The sequence below is a fragment of the Narcine bancroftii genome, chromosome 2, assembly GCF_036971445.1.
Source record: "Narcine bancroftii isolate sNarBan1 chromosome 2, sNarBan1.hap1, whole genome shotgun sequence".
Lineage (NCBI taxonomy): Eukaryota > Metazoa > Chordata > Chondrichthyes > Torpediniformes > Narcinidae > Narcine > Narcine bancroftii.
In genome coordinates, this window is record NC_091470.1 from 219,672,738 (window position 1) to 219,688,364 (window position 15,627).

General features: G+C 37.9%; 1 protein-coding gene across 46 annotated transcripts in view; it reads left to right on the forward strand.

Moving 5' to 3' along the window:
- lrrfip2 (leucine rich repeat (in FLII) interacting protein 2) overlaps nt 1-15,627 on the forward strand; it is a 100,659-nt gene that overhangs the window by 31,080 nt on the left and 53,952 nt on the right. For 15 of the 46 annotated variants that reach the window (XM_069920323.1, XM_069920330.1, XM_069920327.1 and 12 more), the window contains 10 exons: nt 2,311-2,331; nt 2,869-2,928; nt 7,862-7,900; nt 9,308-9,361; nt 11,132-11,197; nt 11,321-11,395; nt 12,599-12,646; nt 12,728-12,766; nt 14,632-14,688; nt 14,782-14,835. The exons of 6 other annotated variants lie outside the window; for them this stretch is intronic. In XM_069920323.1, coding sequence (XP_069776424.1) covers nt 2,311-2,331; nt 2,869-2,928; nt 7,862-7,900; nt 9,308-9,361; nt 11,132-11,197; nt 11,321-11,395; nt 12,599-12,646; nt 12,728-12,766; nt 14,632-14,688; nt 14,782-14,835 — 513 coding nt within the window. Of the gene's footprint in view, nt 1-2,269; nt 2,332-2,868; nt 2,929-7,861; nt 7,901-9,307; nt 9,362-11,131; nt 11,198-11,320; nt 11,396-12,598; nt 12,647-12,727; nt 12,767-14,631; nt 14,689-14,781; nt 14,836-15,627 lie in introns of all 46 variants that reach the window. 25 more of the 46 variants (XM_069920325.1, XM_069920329.1, XM_069920336.1 and 22 more) reach the window with 17 other exon arrangements.

The window sequence follows — 15,627 nt, forward strand, 5'->3', positions numbered from 1 at the left end:
CTGTTCCACGTTCAAATTGTAAACTCAGAGGAGATTGCACCTTCAAAATTGCAGCCCCAAACTGTGGAACGACATTCCTCTTTCTCTCAAATCGGCCCCTTCTATCAACTCTTTTATATCTAGATTTAAGACGTACTTTTATTCACTAGCATTTTGAGTCGTCCTCATGCACCTGATTGTTAACTTATGTTCTAACCTCTCGTATTCGTTTTATTCTATATTTTAAATAGTTGCCTTGATGTGATGTCTCTTTGATCTGTACAGCACTGTGTCAACATGAGTTGTTTTACATGTGCTAAATAAATAAATAAACTAAACTAAAACACAGTATAGATGTGCAGAGTTAGTGGGAACTCGGCACAGGCAACAGTTGTCATGTATCTGTTGCTCATGACCTATCCAATATTCCAAACTTGCAAGTGGTTTTAGACTTCCTTAGCATTCCTTAGAATCTGTTGAATTTTTTTTTAAAGATTTTATTTTAATTTTTCAAAGACTCATATAGAACGTTATTACATACATCATATAAATAGTATTTTAAAATTACAGAGTCTCATATGATTGCTCAAATCTCACCCCCTTCCCACCCAACAGCTAACAGTTTAAAAAAAAATGTCCAAAAAAGAAGGGGTGTTGGAGCATGCTTTCTTTCATTAATTAGTTCATATTTTGATCTTCAGGAATTCAATGCTATTATATAAACCTTTTCGGAGAAGTTAATTATATCCTTTAGCCAGTATGATTCAAATAAGGTTGCCATATTTTAACAAACATGTCCTATTTCTTCCTAAGATTATAGGTTATCTTTTCCAGGGGGGCACAACTGTGCATTTCCATATTCCCACGAATAATAAATAGGGGGGAGTCAGACTTTCGTGTAACAGCTATGCATCTCCTAGCTACCACTAGTGCAATCCTCATGAACTGTACTTGATATTTTGATAGCTTTGTGCCAATAACCATAAGATTACTCATTAGATACAGTTCTGGTTTCGATGGAAAATCCAGTTCTGTAACTTTTGTCAAAATTTCTGCCAAATCATACCAAAAGGATCTTACTTTCACATATTGCCAGGTTGAATGTATAAATGCTCCAACACCTAACACGAGTCTGGAATTTCAGATTTTAAACTGTGCAATTGTTGCAGTGTAAGGTATAATTGGTGAATAAAATTGGTGCATAGAATTTAAAGATTGTCGTTACCTCTCATTATGAAAGTAATAAATAAAGCAGCGGAAATAGAAACACTTCCAGAATCTTTCTCAGCAGCTGTTATTGCAGTTCTGCTCAAGAAAGATAAAGGTCTGTTAAAACCCACATCATATAGTCCTATTTCATTATAAATATGGACTATAAAATTGTAGCAAAAACAACTGACAATATTTACCAAAATTGACAAATCCAGATTAAGCTGGTTTTGTGGGAAAAAAAGATAATTGACCAACAACTTGTAGACTATTTAATATTATATATTTGGTGCTGTCCAGGAGGAATCTGATCTGAATGTGGCTGTAACTTTGGTTGCTGAGAAGGCATTTGACAGATTAGAGTGTTTTTTTTAAAATCCAAAGTACTTGAGAAATTTGGATTGGGACAAATTTGGATAAATACATTTTATTGTAAATCTCAAGCAAAGATTGTCACCAATGGTCAGATGTCTCAGCTTTTCCCATTCAGTTGGTCAAGTAGAAAAGGCTGTCCATTATCTCCAGCTCTATTTATTTTAGCAATAGAACCACTAGCAGAATTTGTTCAGTGGGATCCAACCATAAGGGGGTTCAGAGTGATCAGGAAAGAACATAAGATAAATTTATTTGCTGATGATGATATTTGACAAATCCGACGAATCTCTGGCTTAGATGCAAGATATCCTGGAAGATTATGGGTTTCTGGGTATAAAATAAATTCTCATCAAAGTCAAATTATGCTCCAAACAAAAGGAGATTATAGGCAGTTACAAAGGTAGACAGTAACCTGTGGAATTTATATACATTGAATGACCTCCCCTTGCTTGGAAAGATTGAGAAAGATTTACGTAGATGGAGGAGCCTGCACATGACTGATTGTCAGGATCAGTTCAAAGTAATTCTGTTGAATTGTTGCTGTCATTTCTGCACTTGAGTTGTTTTTTGCAAATGAATCGTGGTGACTGGAAATTAGGGAAAGTAAGTTTGCATAATGCAGAAAAATGTCAAAATTTATTTTCAATTTGCCATAATTGTATACATTTTTTACACAAATTTAACAGAATTTTGCACAATATTTCAGACAAGATGATCTATGCCAAAGATCTGATTTTTTTAATGCAGAGGCAACTGATGAATAATAGGGTAAGCATATGGCTCATTTTGATGCCAAGAAAGTTTTCATGTTGAGACTGTGACATTTTAAACTTGGATCTTTCATGTTTTTCTTTCTGTACCATTTTGTGATGCATTGCTGTACACCATTGACTAAATACAAAATTCCTGTCGATTAAATCATGATCTGAATAAATGTTTGCAGTTGGAACTTAATATAAGTATCTAATTGGACTTTTTGTGATGTTCATATGTATATATTTAGCAATCTCTCAATTACCTTCCATTGTTAGGTTTCCATTTTTCAAAAGTGCTTTCAAGACTGGGTAAAATGTTCTGAATGGTCCCTTAGAATCAGCTCAACATTTAAACAGAAAAAAAAAGGATTTTCTGAAAAGTAGCAAATTATATCATGAGTTGCCAATAATCAGTTGTTAAATGAACAAAGCTTAGGGTTTTCACTGCATTTTGTACTCATTATGTGTAACCCATGAAGTATTCTGTGTTTTGAAGAATATACGAATAGTGAAGCATTCCTGAAATTCTAATTTTGTTTTTTTTCCAAAGCACTCCTCCCTTGATGTGGGTGTGCCTCATAGAAGCATTTCAAGGCGCAAAGATCTTGTGGTTTGTAAAGTAGCAATCTGTGTGGCTTGTGAGCATTTGCAACTAGTCTTCAATCGTGTCCAAGCTAAGAATTTCTAAATAAATGCACGTTGCTAATTAGTAACTGTTCTTGGAGTTAAATATTCTGCATCTTTTCAGAATTATTGCATGAATACTTGGAATGCCCAGTCACTTGTAACAAACAATGTGCGCTATTACTTTGTTAGCTTCCCAATTTGTACAGAGAACATGGCTTTTATTTACTCAGAGCCAATGACTTTGCAGAATCTCAGAATGGATACAGCATGAAAGTTCATTTCACCTCAAGTCCACACTGACATGTTGACAGAGCAGTCCAGCTGGTCTCATTGCCCTCCACACCCATCACCCCTACCCTCTTTCTATAATCTTGAAAATGTAATTTCAGATAATTATCCAGCTCCCTTGAAAGTTACAGTTACATTTCCCACAATATTCTTGCCATTACATTCTAATCAGTCACTTTGTAAACATGATTTTGCGCTTATCATGCATGGTAGGTTCACTAATTACCATAATTTGTGTCTCCTAATTCTTTACTATTCTGCCAATGTGAATAGTTTCTCTTTATCTCATCTCTGTGCCTTTTTTGATTTATAAATATTTAAAACAGATTTCTTCATAACCCTTTTCCAAGAAGAACAAATGGAGCTTCTACATTCTATCCATATAACAGTGATTCCGGTTTGAATCTGGTGTTGTCTGCATGGAGTTTGTACATTCTCCCTGTTTTGCGTGGGTTTCTTCCCATGTTCCAAAGACGTACGGGGTTAGTTGGTTAATTGGTTACATGCATGTAATTGGGCCAAAAGCACAGGAGAAGTTATAGCTGCATGTCGGTTAGCTCAGAAAGAACACGTTGTTCCCAGAAAGAATGACACAAACTCAGCTGAGTGCAGTTAACACTGAGCTTTATTGGATTCACTGCCCTGCTTTTATTCTCAGGCTGAGGGGGGTGGTCAAAACCCTCTCAGCACTGATTGGTGTGTTTGTGATCCGCTTTCCCTGATAGGCCAGTTAAGCTCTTTTTGTTGGAGGGCAGTGTTGCGGGCCTCGTGCAGCCTGCTGGATCGTCGTGTTCGTCCTTCATTTTGTGAGGTCCCATGGGCACGCTGCGAAGGGCTGCCACAAAATATTATTTAATCTGTGATTTCTGGAATAATTTTATTAACTTCTATATGTCTCTGAAGCATATGTCCCCATGTGACATCCATAACTGAAAGCAATAGTCCAGTTGCAGCTAAACCAATTTTTAATTTATGATACAGCACGTCAACATGCCTTTTCCAGCCCGTGAGTCCACTTCGTCCAATCGGTACACCCATGTAACTAATTAACCAACTAATCCCATATGTCTTTGGAATGTGAGAGGGGATCAGTGCACCTGGCAGAAGTCCATGTGGTCATAGGGAGAATGTATAACCTCCTGACAAACAGCAGCAGCTTCGAACCTGGGTTGCTGGCCCTATAATGGCGTTGTGCTAATTCTAACCGTGCCGCCAGGTTTATGAAGGTTCATCATTGCTCGTGATCTTATATTCTATAATAGTACTTGGAACCTTGGCATTCCTTATGTTTCCATCTGCTTTTTCAAAGTGTCCTGACACTTTCTGCAAAATATGCTAATTTATGTCCCCATGGCTCTGTTCTTGTGTTGTTTGAACATTGCCATCTCTCATTTGTGTTACTTCTCACTCTTCCATCCAAAATGTAACCCTTCATATTTCTCAGCATTAAATTTCATCTTTCGCTTATTCACATATTCCACCAGCTTGCCTTTATCTCCTTGATTTTCATTGCTATCCTTCCCAGAGTTCACACACCTCCAAGTTTAGTGACATTTCGTAGGAATTGTGTCCAATCTATCCATGTCAAAAGCATGAAGCCATGCCCCTGTTACTGTTCCCTGGGGAGTTCAGTGTAGATCTCCTTCCTGGTGAGAAACAACCTTTCATACTGGATTATTTAGTAAGAACACAGAAATGCTGGAGGAACTCAGTTGGTCTCACAGTGTCTAAAGGAGTTACAGATATATTACAGACGTTTTGGGCGTGAGCCCTTGAGACTTGCTGAGTTTCTCTAGCATTTCTATGTTCTTACTACAATCACAGCGTCTGTGTTTCATGTTATATACTGGGTTAATTAATCATGTCGTTTCTTTCCATTCATCTATTTTTCACTCATTGGATTCAGTGAATCTCTTGTGTTGTTTGGAGCAGCAATCCTTATTGATTCACACTCTTACTAAACCACAATCTAGCATACTTCCCAGTGTCCTTGCCGTAACTGTTGAATTCATTCTTCCTTTTGAACTTCACCCTCTATACTATGATTTATTATCATCTATTTTCTGTTCAATTTCAATCATAATTGTCTCCGGAGTCCAATTTCCATTGGATTCAAAAGGGACTTGAGGTGCACTTTTAAAAACAAACGGCGAGTAGATGGAATAAGCTACCAGTGGGTAGTGGTTGAGGTGGGTACAATAGTCATGTTTTAAACTCATTTACATATGTACACTCGTAGGAAAGGTTCGGGAGGGGGTGGGGGGGGATATGGGCTGAACACAGGCCAAAGGACGAGTTTGGGTAGACAGTTTGGTTGGCATGAATAAGTTGGGCCAAAGGGCTTGTTTCTGTGCAGTAAAACTCCATTACTCTCTGACTCTACTTAAGCAGAAAGCAAACTGTTGGAGGCACTCAGAAGATCAGACAGCAGGCATATATTCTAACTCACACCAAATCCCAGGCTTATGATGGAATAAAATGGGCCAACAGTTTTGTTGTGAGTTGGAATACATGTTAAAATTTGGATGATCTTGTTAATGAATGTTGGAGAAAAGAAACCAGCTGAAAAGCATTGCAATAATAAAATACATAGGAATAATAGTTTAGATTTACAAACAAGTATTGGTTTCAGCTTGAAAAAAGGTTGAGGCTACTGTAGACTTGGAAGTGGAGATAAACAATTAAGCCTACCACATTGCTGGCCCACAATCTCACTACCCCTCACATCACTGAGACTTTTATTTTCAAAAATCCAGTGTTGATCCAAATTATTGCTTGGAGGATTGTGCATATTCCATTGTGTATAGATAACATTGTTTCCAATAGACCACAACAGGCTGTTTTTGAATATTGAGCATTCAAAGGAAACTGCTTCCAGCAGAGTACTGTGAACCTTAGAACATTACAGCACAGAAACAGGCCCCTTTGGCCCTTCTAGTCTGTGCTGAGTTATTTTATTTTTGCCTGGTCCCACTGACCAGCACCCAGCCCATTGTCCTCCATACCTCTCCCATCTATGTACCTGTCCAAATTCTTCTTAAATGTTAAAATTGAGCCTGCATTCACCACCTTAGCTGGCAGCTCACTCCACACATCCTCCACCCTGTGTGAAGAAGTTCCCCCTAAATTTTTCCCCTTTTGCTCTTAACCCATGTCCTCTGGTTTATACCTCATCTACCTTCAGTGGAAAAGAAGTCGATGTACATTTACTCAGTCTATCCCCCTCATAATTTTAAATACCTCTATCAAATATCCCGTTAATTCTTCTACGCTCCACAGAATAAAGCCCTAACCTGTTTAACCTTTCCCAGTAACTTAGTTCCTGAAGTCAGGGCAACATCCTCGTAAATAGTTGATGATTTAATAACTGGATTTGATTATGAGCATTGAGAAGCCCGCCATATAAACTTCCTGTTCCCACAATTGTAGTGTTACCTGGCTGTCACCATATGAGAACATGTACTGCAAAAAAAAAAATAGTATTGGTGAGATATTTGCTTGCCAATCAAAGTTTGCACTTTGTGACACTGTTTACATGATGGATATTTGCTTCATGAGGAACTTGATACATGGCTGATTTGCATCCATCAGCGGGAGCATTATAAGCCTTCACCGAATTCATTAAGGACCGATCTTGGTATTACCACAAAATTGATATGTTGCAGGAGTGATGCTCATTTGGCTTACAAAAGAAGGTTGTACGATGAAATTGGCATTCAAAGTGAATTTATCTCTCTGATCAACAATAGGGATACTCATTCGTCACTCTGCAAATGGACTCCAAATCTCATAAATCAAATAGAAGATAGAGTTCACCAAAGTTAGGGCAAATAAAGTTCCTGGGATAATGCAAGAAATAAAATAGATAAAGAGGAGGTTCTGGGCAGGCTAATAATATTGAAAGTGGATAAATTACTAGGCATGAATATGATACTGTGGGAGGAATATGAAAATGGAACCTTTAAACTCAACTTGCCATTGTCATATAGTGTACAAACAAGCTCTTCAGCCCACAGTTCATGCTATTATACCCATCTCCACTAATCCCATTTAACAGCCCTTCCTCTCTATTCTTCTTGTGCCCTTTCAGTTCAAGAGTTCATCTTAAATGTGGTGAAAGTATCTTCCTCCATCACCATCTCAGGTAGAGCACTCCAGAACATAACCACCAAATGGTTGAAAAAGTGTTCCTCTCACCCTCTGACTCCTCACCTTAAACCTCAGCTGTCTAATTTTTGATCTGCCCTCTGTGGAACAGAGATCAGTGCAGACACAGGTTCTGTAATACATAATGCCTTTCATAAATGTAAAAACTTTTTTCAGGTCTCCCCTCAGCCTCTGATATTTGAGAGAAAGCAATTCAAGTTTCTCCAACTTCTCTTTGTGGCTAATACTCTCGTATCCAAACAAAATCCTAGTTAACCTTTACTGTACCCTCTCCAAAGCTTCACATCCTTGCTGTATTATACTAACCAAGACAGCACACAGGGCTCCAAATGTGACCATACCAAAGTTTTATCCAGCTGCAACCTATTTCCTGATTTTTATATTCAGTGCTGTGACAGATGAAGTTCGCTTCATCGCTCTATCTTCTTTACTACCCTGTGTTCTTGTGTTGCCTTTTCCAGGGAGCTATGGATCTGCATTGTCAAGAGTTCTCTCCTAAGGTTCCTACCATTTACTGTGTATTTTTCTCTTGTGTTTGAACTTCCAAAGTGAAACAATTCACACGTCCTTATTATACTCACTCAGTCATTTTCCACCTTTATCTCCAACTGATCTATATCCTGCTCCATCCTTTGACAGCCTTTTTCACTATACTCAACTCTACCAATTGCGTGTTGCCTGCAAACTTTCTAATCACCCCATCAACATTTTTGTTCAATCATTTATAGAGATATCCAATTAAGAAATTCCCTTAAATACTACTTTCTATTTTCTCTGGCCAAACTAATGTTAAATATAATCATGGTAGATCGCTCCCAGGTATAGATCAACATATTATGAGTAATGAGGGTTTTTACCCCACCTCCATTTTTGTCCCCTTTTCCACATACCTCTCTTGTTTCTGGTTCCATCCTCCACCCACATTTCGCTGACGGATTTCCCTCTCCCTATTTTGACTCCATCCAGTCCAGTTTTTTCTTTGCCTCTCTCCTAATAACTTCCATGATCACCTTCTGCCCTTATTCAACCCCAGAAGCCTTGGTCTCCAACATCACTTCCTCTAGCCATCTCTGACCACACCCTATATAATTCATCTTTCTCCACATGACTCCCATTTTCTCTTGCCTCTCTGACACCTGCCAATCTACTGCCTCCACCTCCTATCTGTCTGTCATCCTTCACCCTTTCTGAGTTCACCAATCCCCTACTAGCTCCCTGTACAATTCCTCCCACCCTACCCTCATTTTCCTGGCTATCTCCCCTCTGCACTCGACCTTGATGAAGGGTTCAGACCCAAAACATTCTCCCACTGATGCTGCTCAATCTTCTGAATTATTCCATCAAGTTCTTTTCTTTGCCCCGCTATCACTCTTCTATTAAGTGGCAATGGGGATGATTTAATATAATTTTTAATTTAATTTTAAAAAATTTACATCACAGTAGAAGTCGATTCCAGCCATTCAGTCCTCTGCCGCACAATCACACCCAATTAATTTTCAATCCCATACATTTTGGAGGGTGGGAGGAAACTGGAGCACACCAGGGAAAACCCACACAGGTCACGGGGAGAACATAAAAACTCCTTACAGACAACACCAAAATCCGATCACGCTAACTGTACCACCTACAAATGGTTGAACACCTGGTTTAATACCTGCACCTGTTGGCATCAATCAGTTCCTTTAACAACATTTCTAGACAATATCTCCTTTACTGCAGGGCAGCTATCATGAAATTCCACCCCATTTCTCTTAACAAAACTCTCAAGCTTCTCTGGTCTGTTATGCATCTTGCTAATAAATTGTAAAACCTATCTTTTGATTTTGTTTTGTCGTGTTTTAGCCTGTCAATTTTCTGAAAGTTATTTATTATTCTTGTATCTTATTTTCCTTTCTGTGCATTTGTAGTCATCGCCTCATGAAAAGAACAAATCGGCTCTACTCAGGAAAACGTCCCATTCTGTATGTAAACTAATGTTGCTTATTCTTGTCTATAAAAGAAAGATCCTTCAAATGATCCGAGTCAAATTTGCCCTGCAAAGTTAAACTTTACGACTGTGTTTTGTTCTACAAGAGTGTGTGCAGCCTCTGTATGTGCATTTATGAAAGCTCCAGAAAACTACTGGGTTAATTATGTATGTAGTTAACATGAGATGTGCATGAAGTCCTCCTATCAACTACAAAAAGCACCAGATCAGAACCACAAGACTACAGCAAAATGCTGAAGGTGTAAACATATATTTAAGTGTGTATGAATTGAAATGTCCTTTATTTCATTGTAATTATTGAACAATTTTGGTAAAATATTCGCAAAGCTTTAATAATTTAAAGTCATATGTTCTGACCCAGTCTTTGGTAAGTTAGAAGCAGATCAAGAAACTGAAAGTTAAGTTGCCGGGCAAAGCCTCAGACCAAAGTGTGAGGGGTGTCTATCAAGTTTAAAGGAGCAAACAAACATCCTCAACCCTTTTTGTCTCTGGACCCCGCAAGGACTCTGCTCAAAGTTTATGCGCCCCCTTCCCTGTGAAGCAGTGAAGTTTTGGTTTCTTCCATACTTCCCTCCTAACAACTAAATAATAAATATTTATCTTACATGAGGTGAAAAGAAAAAAGGCTTTTACTTAAATGGGAAGTTGCCCCTGGGGTGAGGGGACGGGGGTGTGGATAGGGCCCCCATTGAAAATGGCTGATTTAGTGCAAAGATAGCCCAGCAAATTCCCTTTCAATTTGAATAATTCTGATCCTCTGCATGCTGTATACTTTTCAAATCATAACCATATAATCATTTACGGAGCGGAAACATGCCATGTCGGCCTTTCGAGTCCGCACCGGTTCACTAGAACAACTCCATCTGTAACTTTTGAAGGGAATATAATTTTTAGGGATTTGGTGAAACTACAGGGGGATAGAAGTGAGAGGATTGCTTCTCCAGAAATCAGTATAGACAAGATGATCTCGGGAAATGAGAAATTTTGTGTCAATTTTGGAATGTGCTGAATATACTGGTATATTTTAAAAGAACAAATTGCATTGGCTGCGCCAAGCCTCAGCGTGTCCTTCAGCAGATACTCCCAGCAGCATTCCCTCACCAACATCTCCATGTGCTGAAAGAGCAGCAGGTTGTGAAGCAACAAAAAAAAAACAGGACCATTAAGATAGACAAAACATTTTCTCAGAGATCCTCTTAGAAGATTGAAAAAGAAGTCCAGGAAATTAGTTGAAGTACATTTGCATTGCTCTAAATCTACTTCTAAATGATGAAATCCCTGCTGCAGCCAAGAATTAATCTGGCACAATTTTGAAGATGTATATAATCTTCCTAGACATTATACAACTTGGATGTAACACAGGTGTCGACGTGACAGTAATGAGATGGCATCTACTGTATTTGTAGGAATCTTCAGCTGAAAGTGGTATTTTCGATTGAAAGTGCCAAATAATTGGTGTCTTTTTTTAAGTAAACTTTTGCACCTTATGTAACTTAACTATCAATTGACTTTAATGATGACACAAATAAACTGTGCATAATTAATAAGGAAATACTACTATCATAAATCTCTGTGAGAAACCCAATTATTGTTGATTTTAAATTGTTATGGTGATCATTTTGAGGCAGGAATTCAGTTCTGTCATTTTTGCAAATGCCATGACTAAGAACATTCAGGGTTGAGTGAAGTGAAATTTGAGTGAGTCATTTTTATAATTTTGCTCCACTTTGTATTTCATTGCTAGAATTCGATTTACAATGATGCCCAGGCAACCAGGAAGACACTCTCAACTTCCAGTAATGATTTATTGGTTAGTTAACTAACCCTTTTAATTTTACTATAAACCCGTCAAATCATTTTTCTTGCGAATGCTCTTTTTTTTCCCCATTTGATTTCTCTCATGATTTGTTTTCTCTCTGATTATTTTTCACAGAGCGGAATATATCATGGCAAAAAGAAGTACAACGACTTTAATAGTTTTAAATCCTTCTCTTCCTCTTATTCTCGGGTCTGTCCTTCCATTTTTCTTTTAATTTCTTTAATTACTTCTTTAAAATATCATGTTTTCGGGAGACTTTGCTTTGACAACTAGTGTAGTGGCTCTTTTCGGTTTGAAGTACCTCTCTTTTACAAATTGAATGAAACATTGTTTTTCACTTTAAGACCATTAGGCAGGTTGAAGCTTTATTCATTTCTGCACACTTGAAAATATTTTTTGAAAAATACATGATATATCTGTACAAATAATGTAGATAGAATTGGAAAGCTTTTAGGCAACCTTGAAAACAAATTTAAAATATTATCATTATAAATGGTATTTTTCAGTTGCAAATGGTTTTTGTTTAAGTCGTTTTGGGCTAAAATTACATTCTCCTGTTTGCTGTCATGGTGTCACACAGCAGAGAAATGGGCCCTTCGACCACACCAACCATCAAGCACACATCTGGACTAATCCCATCATTCCTCTTATCTCCAACAATTCTTTTCCTCTGCTTGATTCTCTGCCACCCATCTGCAGGAAGAGTATTGTACAATAGACAATTGCCTGACCAATTAGCTCATGTCTTTCCATGCCGAGAAAACTGGAGCATCCTGGGCATCTCGCTTGGTCATGTTGAATATTCAAGCTATGCACCACTGACAGACAGCAAGTAAGATCAAGATTCTGAAGCTGTAAGGCAGTAGCACTAACTGTTGTGCATTCTCCTGTCTTGCAATTGCATCACATTTGAGATACTAGCGGTCACTGTAGATGGCTTTGTAAACAATTTAGATTGCAGTTTCAAATTGCAAGAGATGAGCTCATGACTATTTCTGATAGTTAATGTACCAGGAATTGGAAGCTGTGCAATGGTTAGCTTCCAGTTATTGGCCAATGACAATTTTTAAATTAAAATCTTTGGTTGCATGTTCATTTATTTTCCAATGATAGCCAGGATCCCGTCAAACAAAGTCTGCAGATACTGTTTAAAGGGGCTGAGAGCTGACTGCAACCCCAAACATTTCCCAATTTCCTTTGCACATTCCTGTTAAATTTCTCTCGGCTCTCCTTATGGCTAGTACGCTCTAATTCAGGCAACAACCTGATAAAGCCTCTTCAGTACCTTGCATCCTGCAGCTCTTCAAAATAAAAAAAACATTCTTTATATAAAGTCTTATATAAAGGCAAACCTGTATGTTAATTTTGATTCACCATCTTTTTCCGATTTAGCCTTTCTCTCTCTATAGTGCTCCAATTACAACAACCAAGAGTTACAGGGTTAGTAGAATTAATTGATCTGATTATTGTAGTGAAATCAATAATAATATTACACATATAAATACATCTTTCCTTGTTTAGGCATCTTCTAACACTGGTCTAATTCGAAGTCAAAGTTTGGTTGGTATTTTTTTAATGTATATGCTGCAGATGAAATGTTGATTGCTTTATATAACAACTGAGTTTCTGAATTAGAATTTTTAGTATCTGCAAATAACAATGAAGACTTTTATGATGACCAACATGTGTTAGTAACAAAAATACATTTTTGAATCTTCTACATGGTGATGTGTTATGATTATTTATTCATAAAACAGCCTTTAGATTTTTTGCAAGTTTTAATATTGTAGATCAACAATAATGTGCACTTTAATAAGTAAATGGAGTGGAAGGTGAAGTTTTATAATGATCTTTTAGTTGCTGAGAAAGCATTTGGCATAGTTTGCGGTGATATTAATCATTCTCGTTAGAGCATTAAAAATACTGCTCAGCATGTCAGTCAGTTGATCTCTTCCAAAATAACTTTAAAAGCTTCCTGCCGGCATGAACTAACCAAGGGCTATGATGCATTCATCATCAGAATCACATTTATTGTCATGAACGTGTCATGAAAATTGTTGTTTTTGCGGCAGTCATATTGTGCATTATTGGTGCAAAAATTGCTAGAGGTACTCTTTAAAAATAAAGAATTAGTGCTAAATAAGAGAACAAAACATGAGGTATTTTCTGTAGTTCTCTGTCTATTTTGAAATCTGATGGCAGATGAAAGGAGCTGTTTTTGTAACATTGGGTGTTCATCTTCAAGTTCCTGTACCTCCTTCCTGATGGTAGCAGTGATCTGGGTGGTGAGAGTCCTTGATGATAGAGGCTGCTTTCTTGAGACACTTCCTCTTAAAGATGTTCTTAATGGAGTGAAGACTAATGTCAATGATGGTGCTGGCTGAGTTTACCTCCTTTGTAGCCTTTTCCTGTCCTGTACATTGACAGCTCCATACCAGATAATGATAAAACCAGTCAGAAGGCTCTCCATGATAGACGTGTAGAAGTTTGCAATAGTCTTTGGTGACATCCTAAATCTTCTCAAACTCCAAATGAAATATAGCCCCTGGTGGGCCTTCTTCATGGTACATTCATGGGTGTGACTCTGGTCGTTCATTTCCAAGCAATTGTTGAAGTGTTGCAAATATATGCATGAGCAAAGAATGCTTTAGTAGGTAGATAGAGAGGTCGTTATTCATAGACTCCATTCAGTGGTGACTGCTACGATCATCATGACAAAGAAAAATTGTTGTAACTGAAATACTTTTGGATTTCTGTGGTCCTGCATGTAGCTGAAACCAATTGTGGCCAAGAATAGGATTTTCAGGTACAGAAATGACTGGAAAATGGTCATTGATCATTGAGGTGCTTCGTAACACAATAGGGATTTTCTTCTAGTTCATGTTTTTTTTTCTCTTTTTATTTGTCTTCATGGTTTGTATTCCTGAAAGGGAATTTGAATCTGCAACTTTCAAAGCTGGAGGCAAGCCAGCACCTGACCAGACCTGATGGCTATTGGAGCCTGAAAGTAGCCAGTTTAACTTAACTGCAATTAACTTATTTTTTAGAATCTTAAATTCTGTAAAATGAGGACTTAATCCATTTCCATTAACCTCATTCAAGCTGACTTGAATGGTGCAAGAGTAAAATTTTGATTTGTGTTTCCCCCACTTAACCCACAAAAAATAAATATTACTTGAATTAAACAATACAGAACTATATAAACAATGCTCTTTGCTATTTGTCATACTTTATCAGGAAATGGTCAGTTTTAAAGCCTAAAATTCTGGAATGCTTGGTGAGACATTTGACTCATTTAAAGCTTGCGATAGGTTTACTTGTGTGCAGACAGAATTAGTTGCTGTAATTCTATCAGTTTGGAAGCCTTTCAAGTTGAGGCACATTTCTCCAACAGCTAAATATTTGCTCACAATTTATATCTGTAGGCTTCATTCCGTGAGGAGGGACTTCAGAGTCATGATTGGCGTTATAGTTCAAGAACTGTAAGTTTCCTTCTTGTGCTTGTGACACTTTTCAAAAGAAATAAGTCCCGAGATAGTGGTAGTTTTTAAAAAAATCCTGGCTTTTTCCTACAGCCAGCTGGAGGCAGTCTTCCTTCCCAATCAAGCTCAATGCACAGCAGCCCATGGGTAAGAACTGTGTCTGAGTGTGTGGCATAGTTTCCAAGTGATGCATTAAGTTGTTGTTTAAAGCAATAACAAAAAAGAATATGTCACTTCAACAGAAATCTTCTCCACTATAAATATAAAATCATACTGTGGCGAGCTGTCAGATTGAGAATGTACAGAAAGTTGAAGAGGCAGGAAGAGCCCATATGGCCCCTTGAGTCAGCTTTGTGGGCCAAAGGGCCAACGGGATCATGGCTGATCCACCACAGTGTTCACTTTCACACTCCATTCTGACACCACTTAATACCTTTTGGAGTCCAGAGTCTAATTTCCAATTCAGCAGTCTGTATGGGATCTCTTTGAGAGTCTTCCAAAATTCCAAATTGTTACACAGGTTCTCAAAGAACTTGGCCAGAGCTTTACAGCATGAAAGCAGGCTCTTTTACCAAACTTGTCCATACCATCAAAGATCTCTATCTAATCTAATCCCTTGTGCTCGTGTTTGTGTTATATGCCTATGGACCTTATCCTAGAGCATCCTTTTAAACATTACAATAGCATCCCTCTCCACCACTTCCTCTGGTTGTTCATTCTGCACATTTCCACCCTCTCTCGAGTCCCTTCAAAATCTTTCTACTTACTTTCCTCTCAGTCTTGATGGACGACCTCAAACCTAAACATTGACCATTCCTTTTCCTGTCCCCAATTTGACCTGCTGAGCTTTTTTCTGTGATATTTCCCATTACTTTCTTCCTTTGTATGGTACAGCTCATTTCCCTGATCCCCTCTGCTTGTAACAATTTTGAATATTGA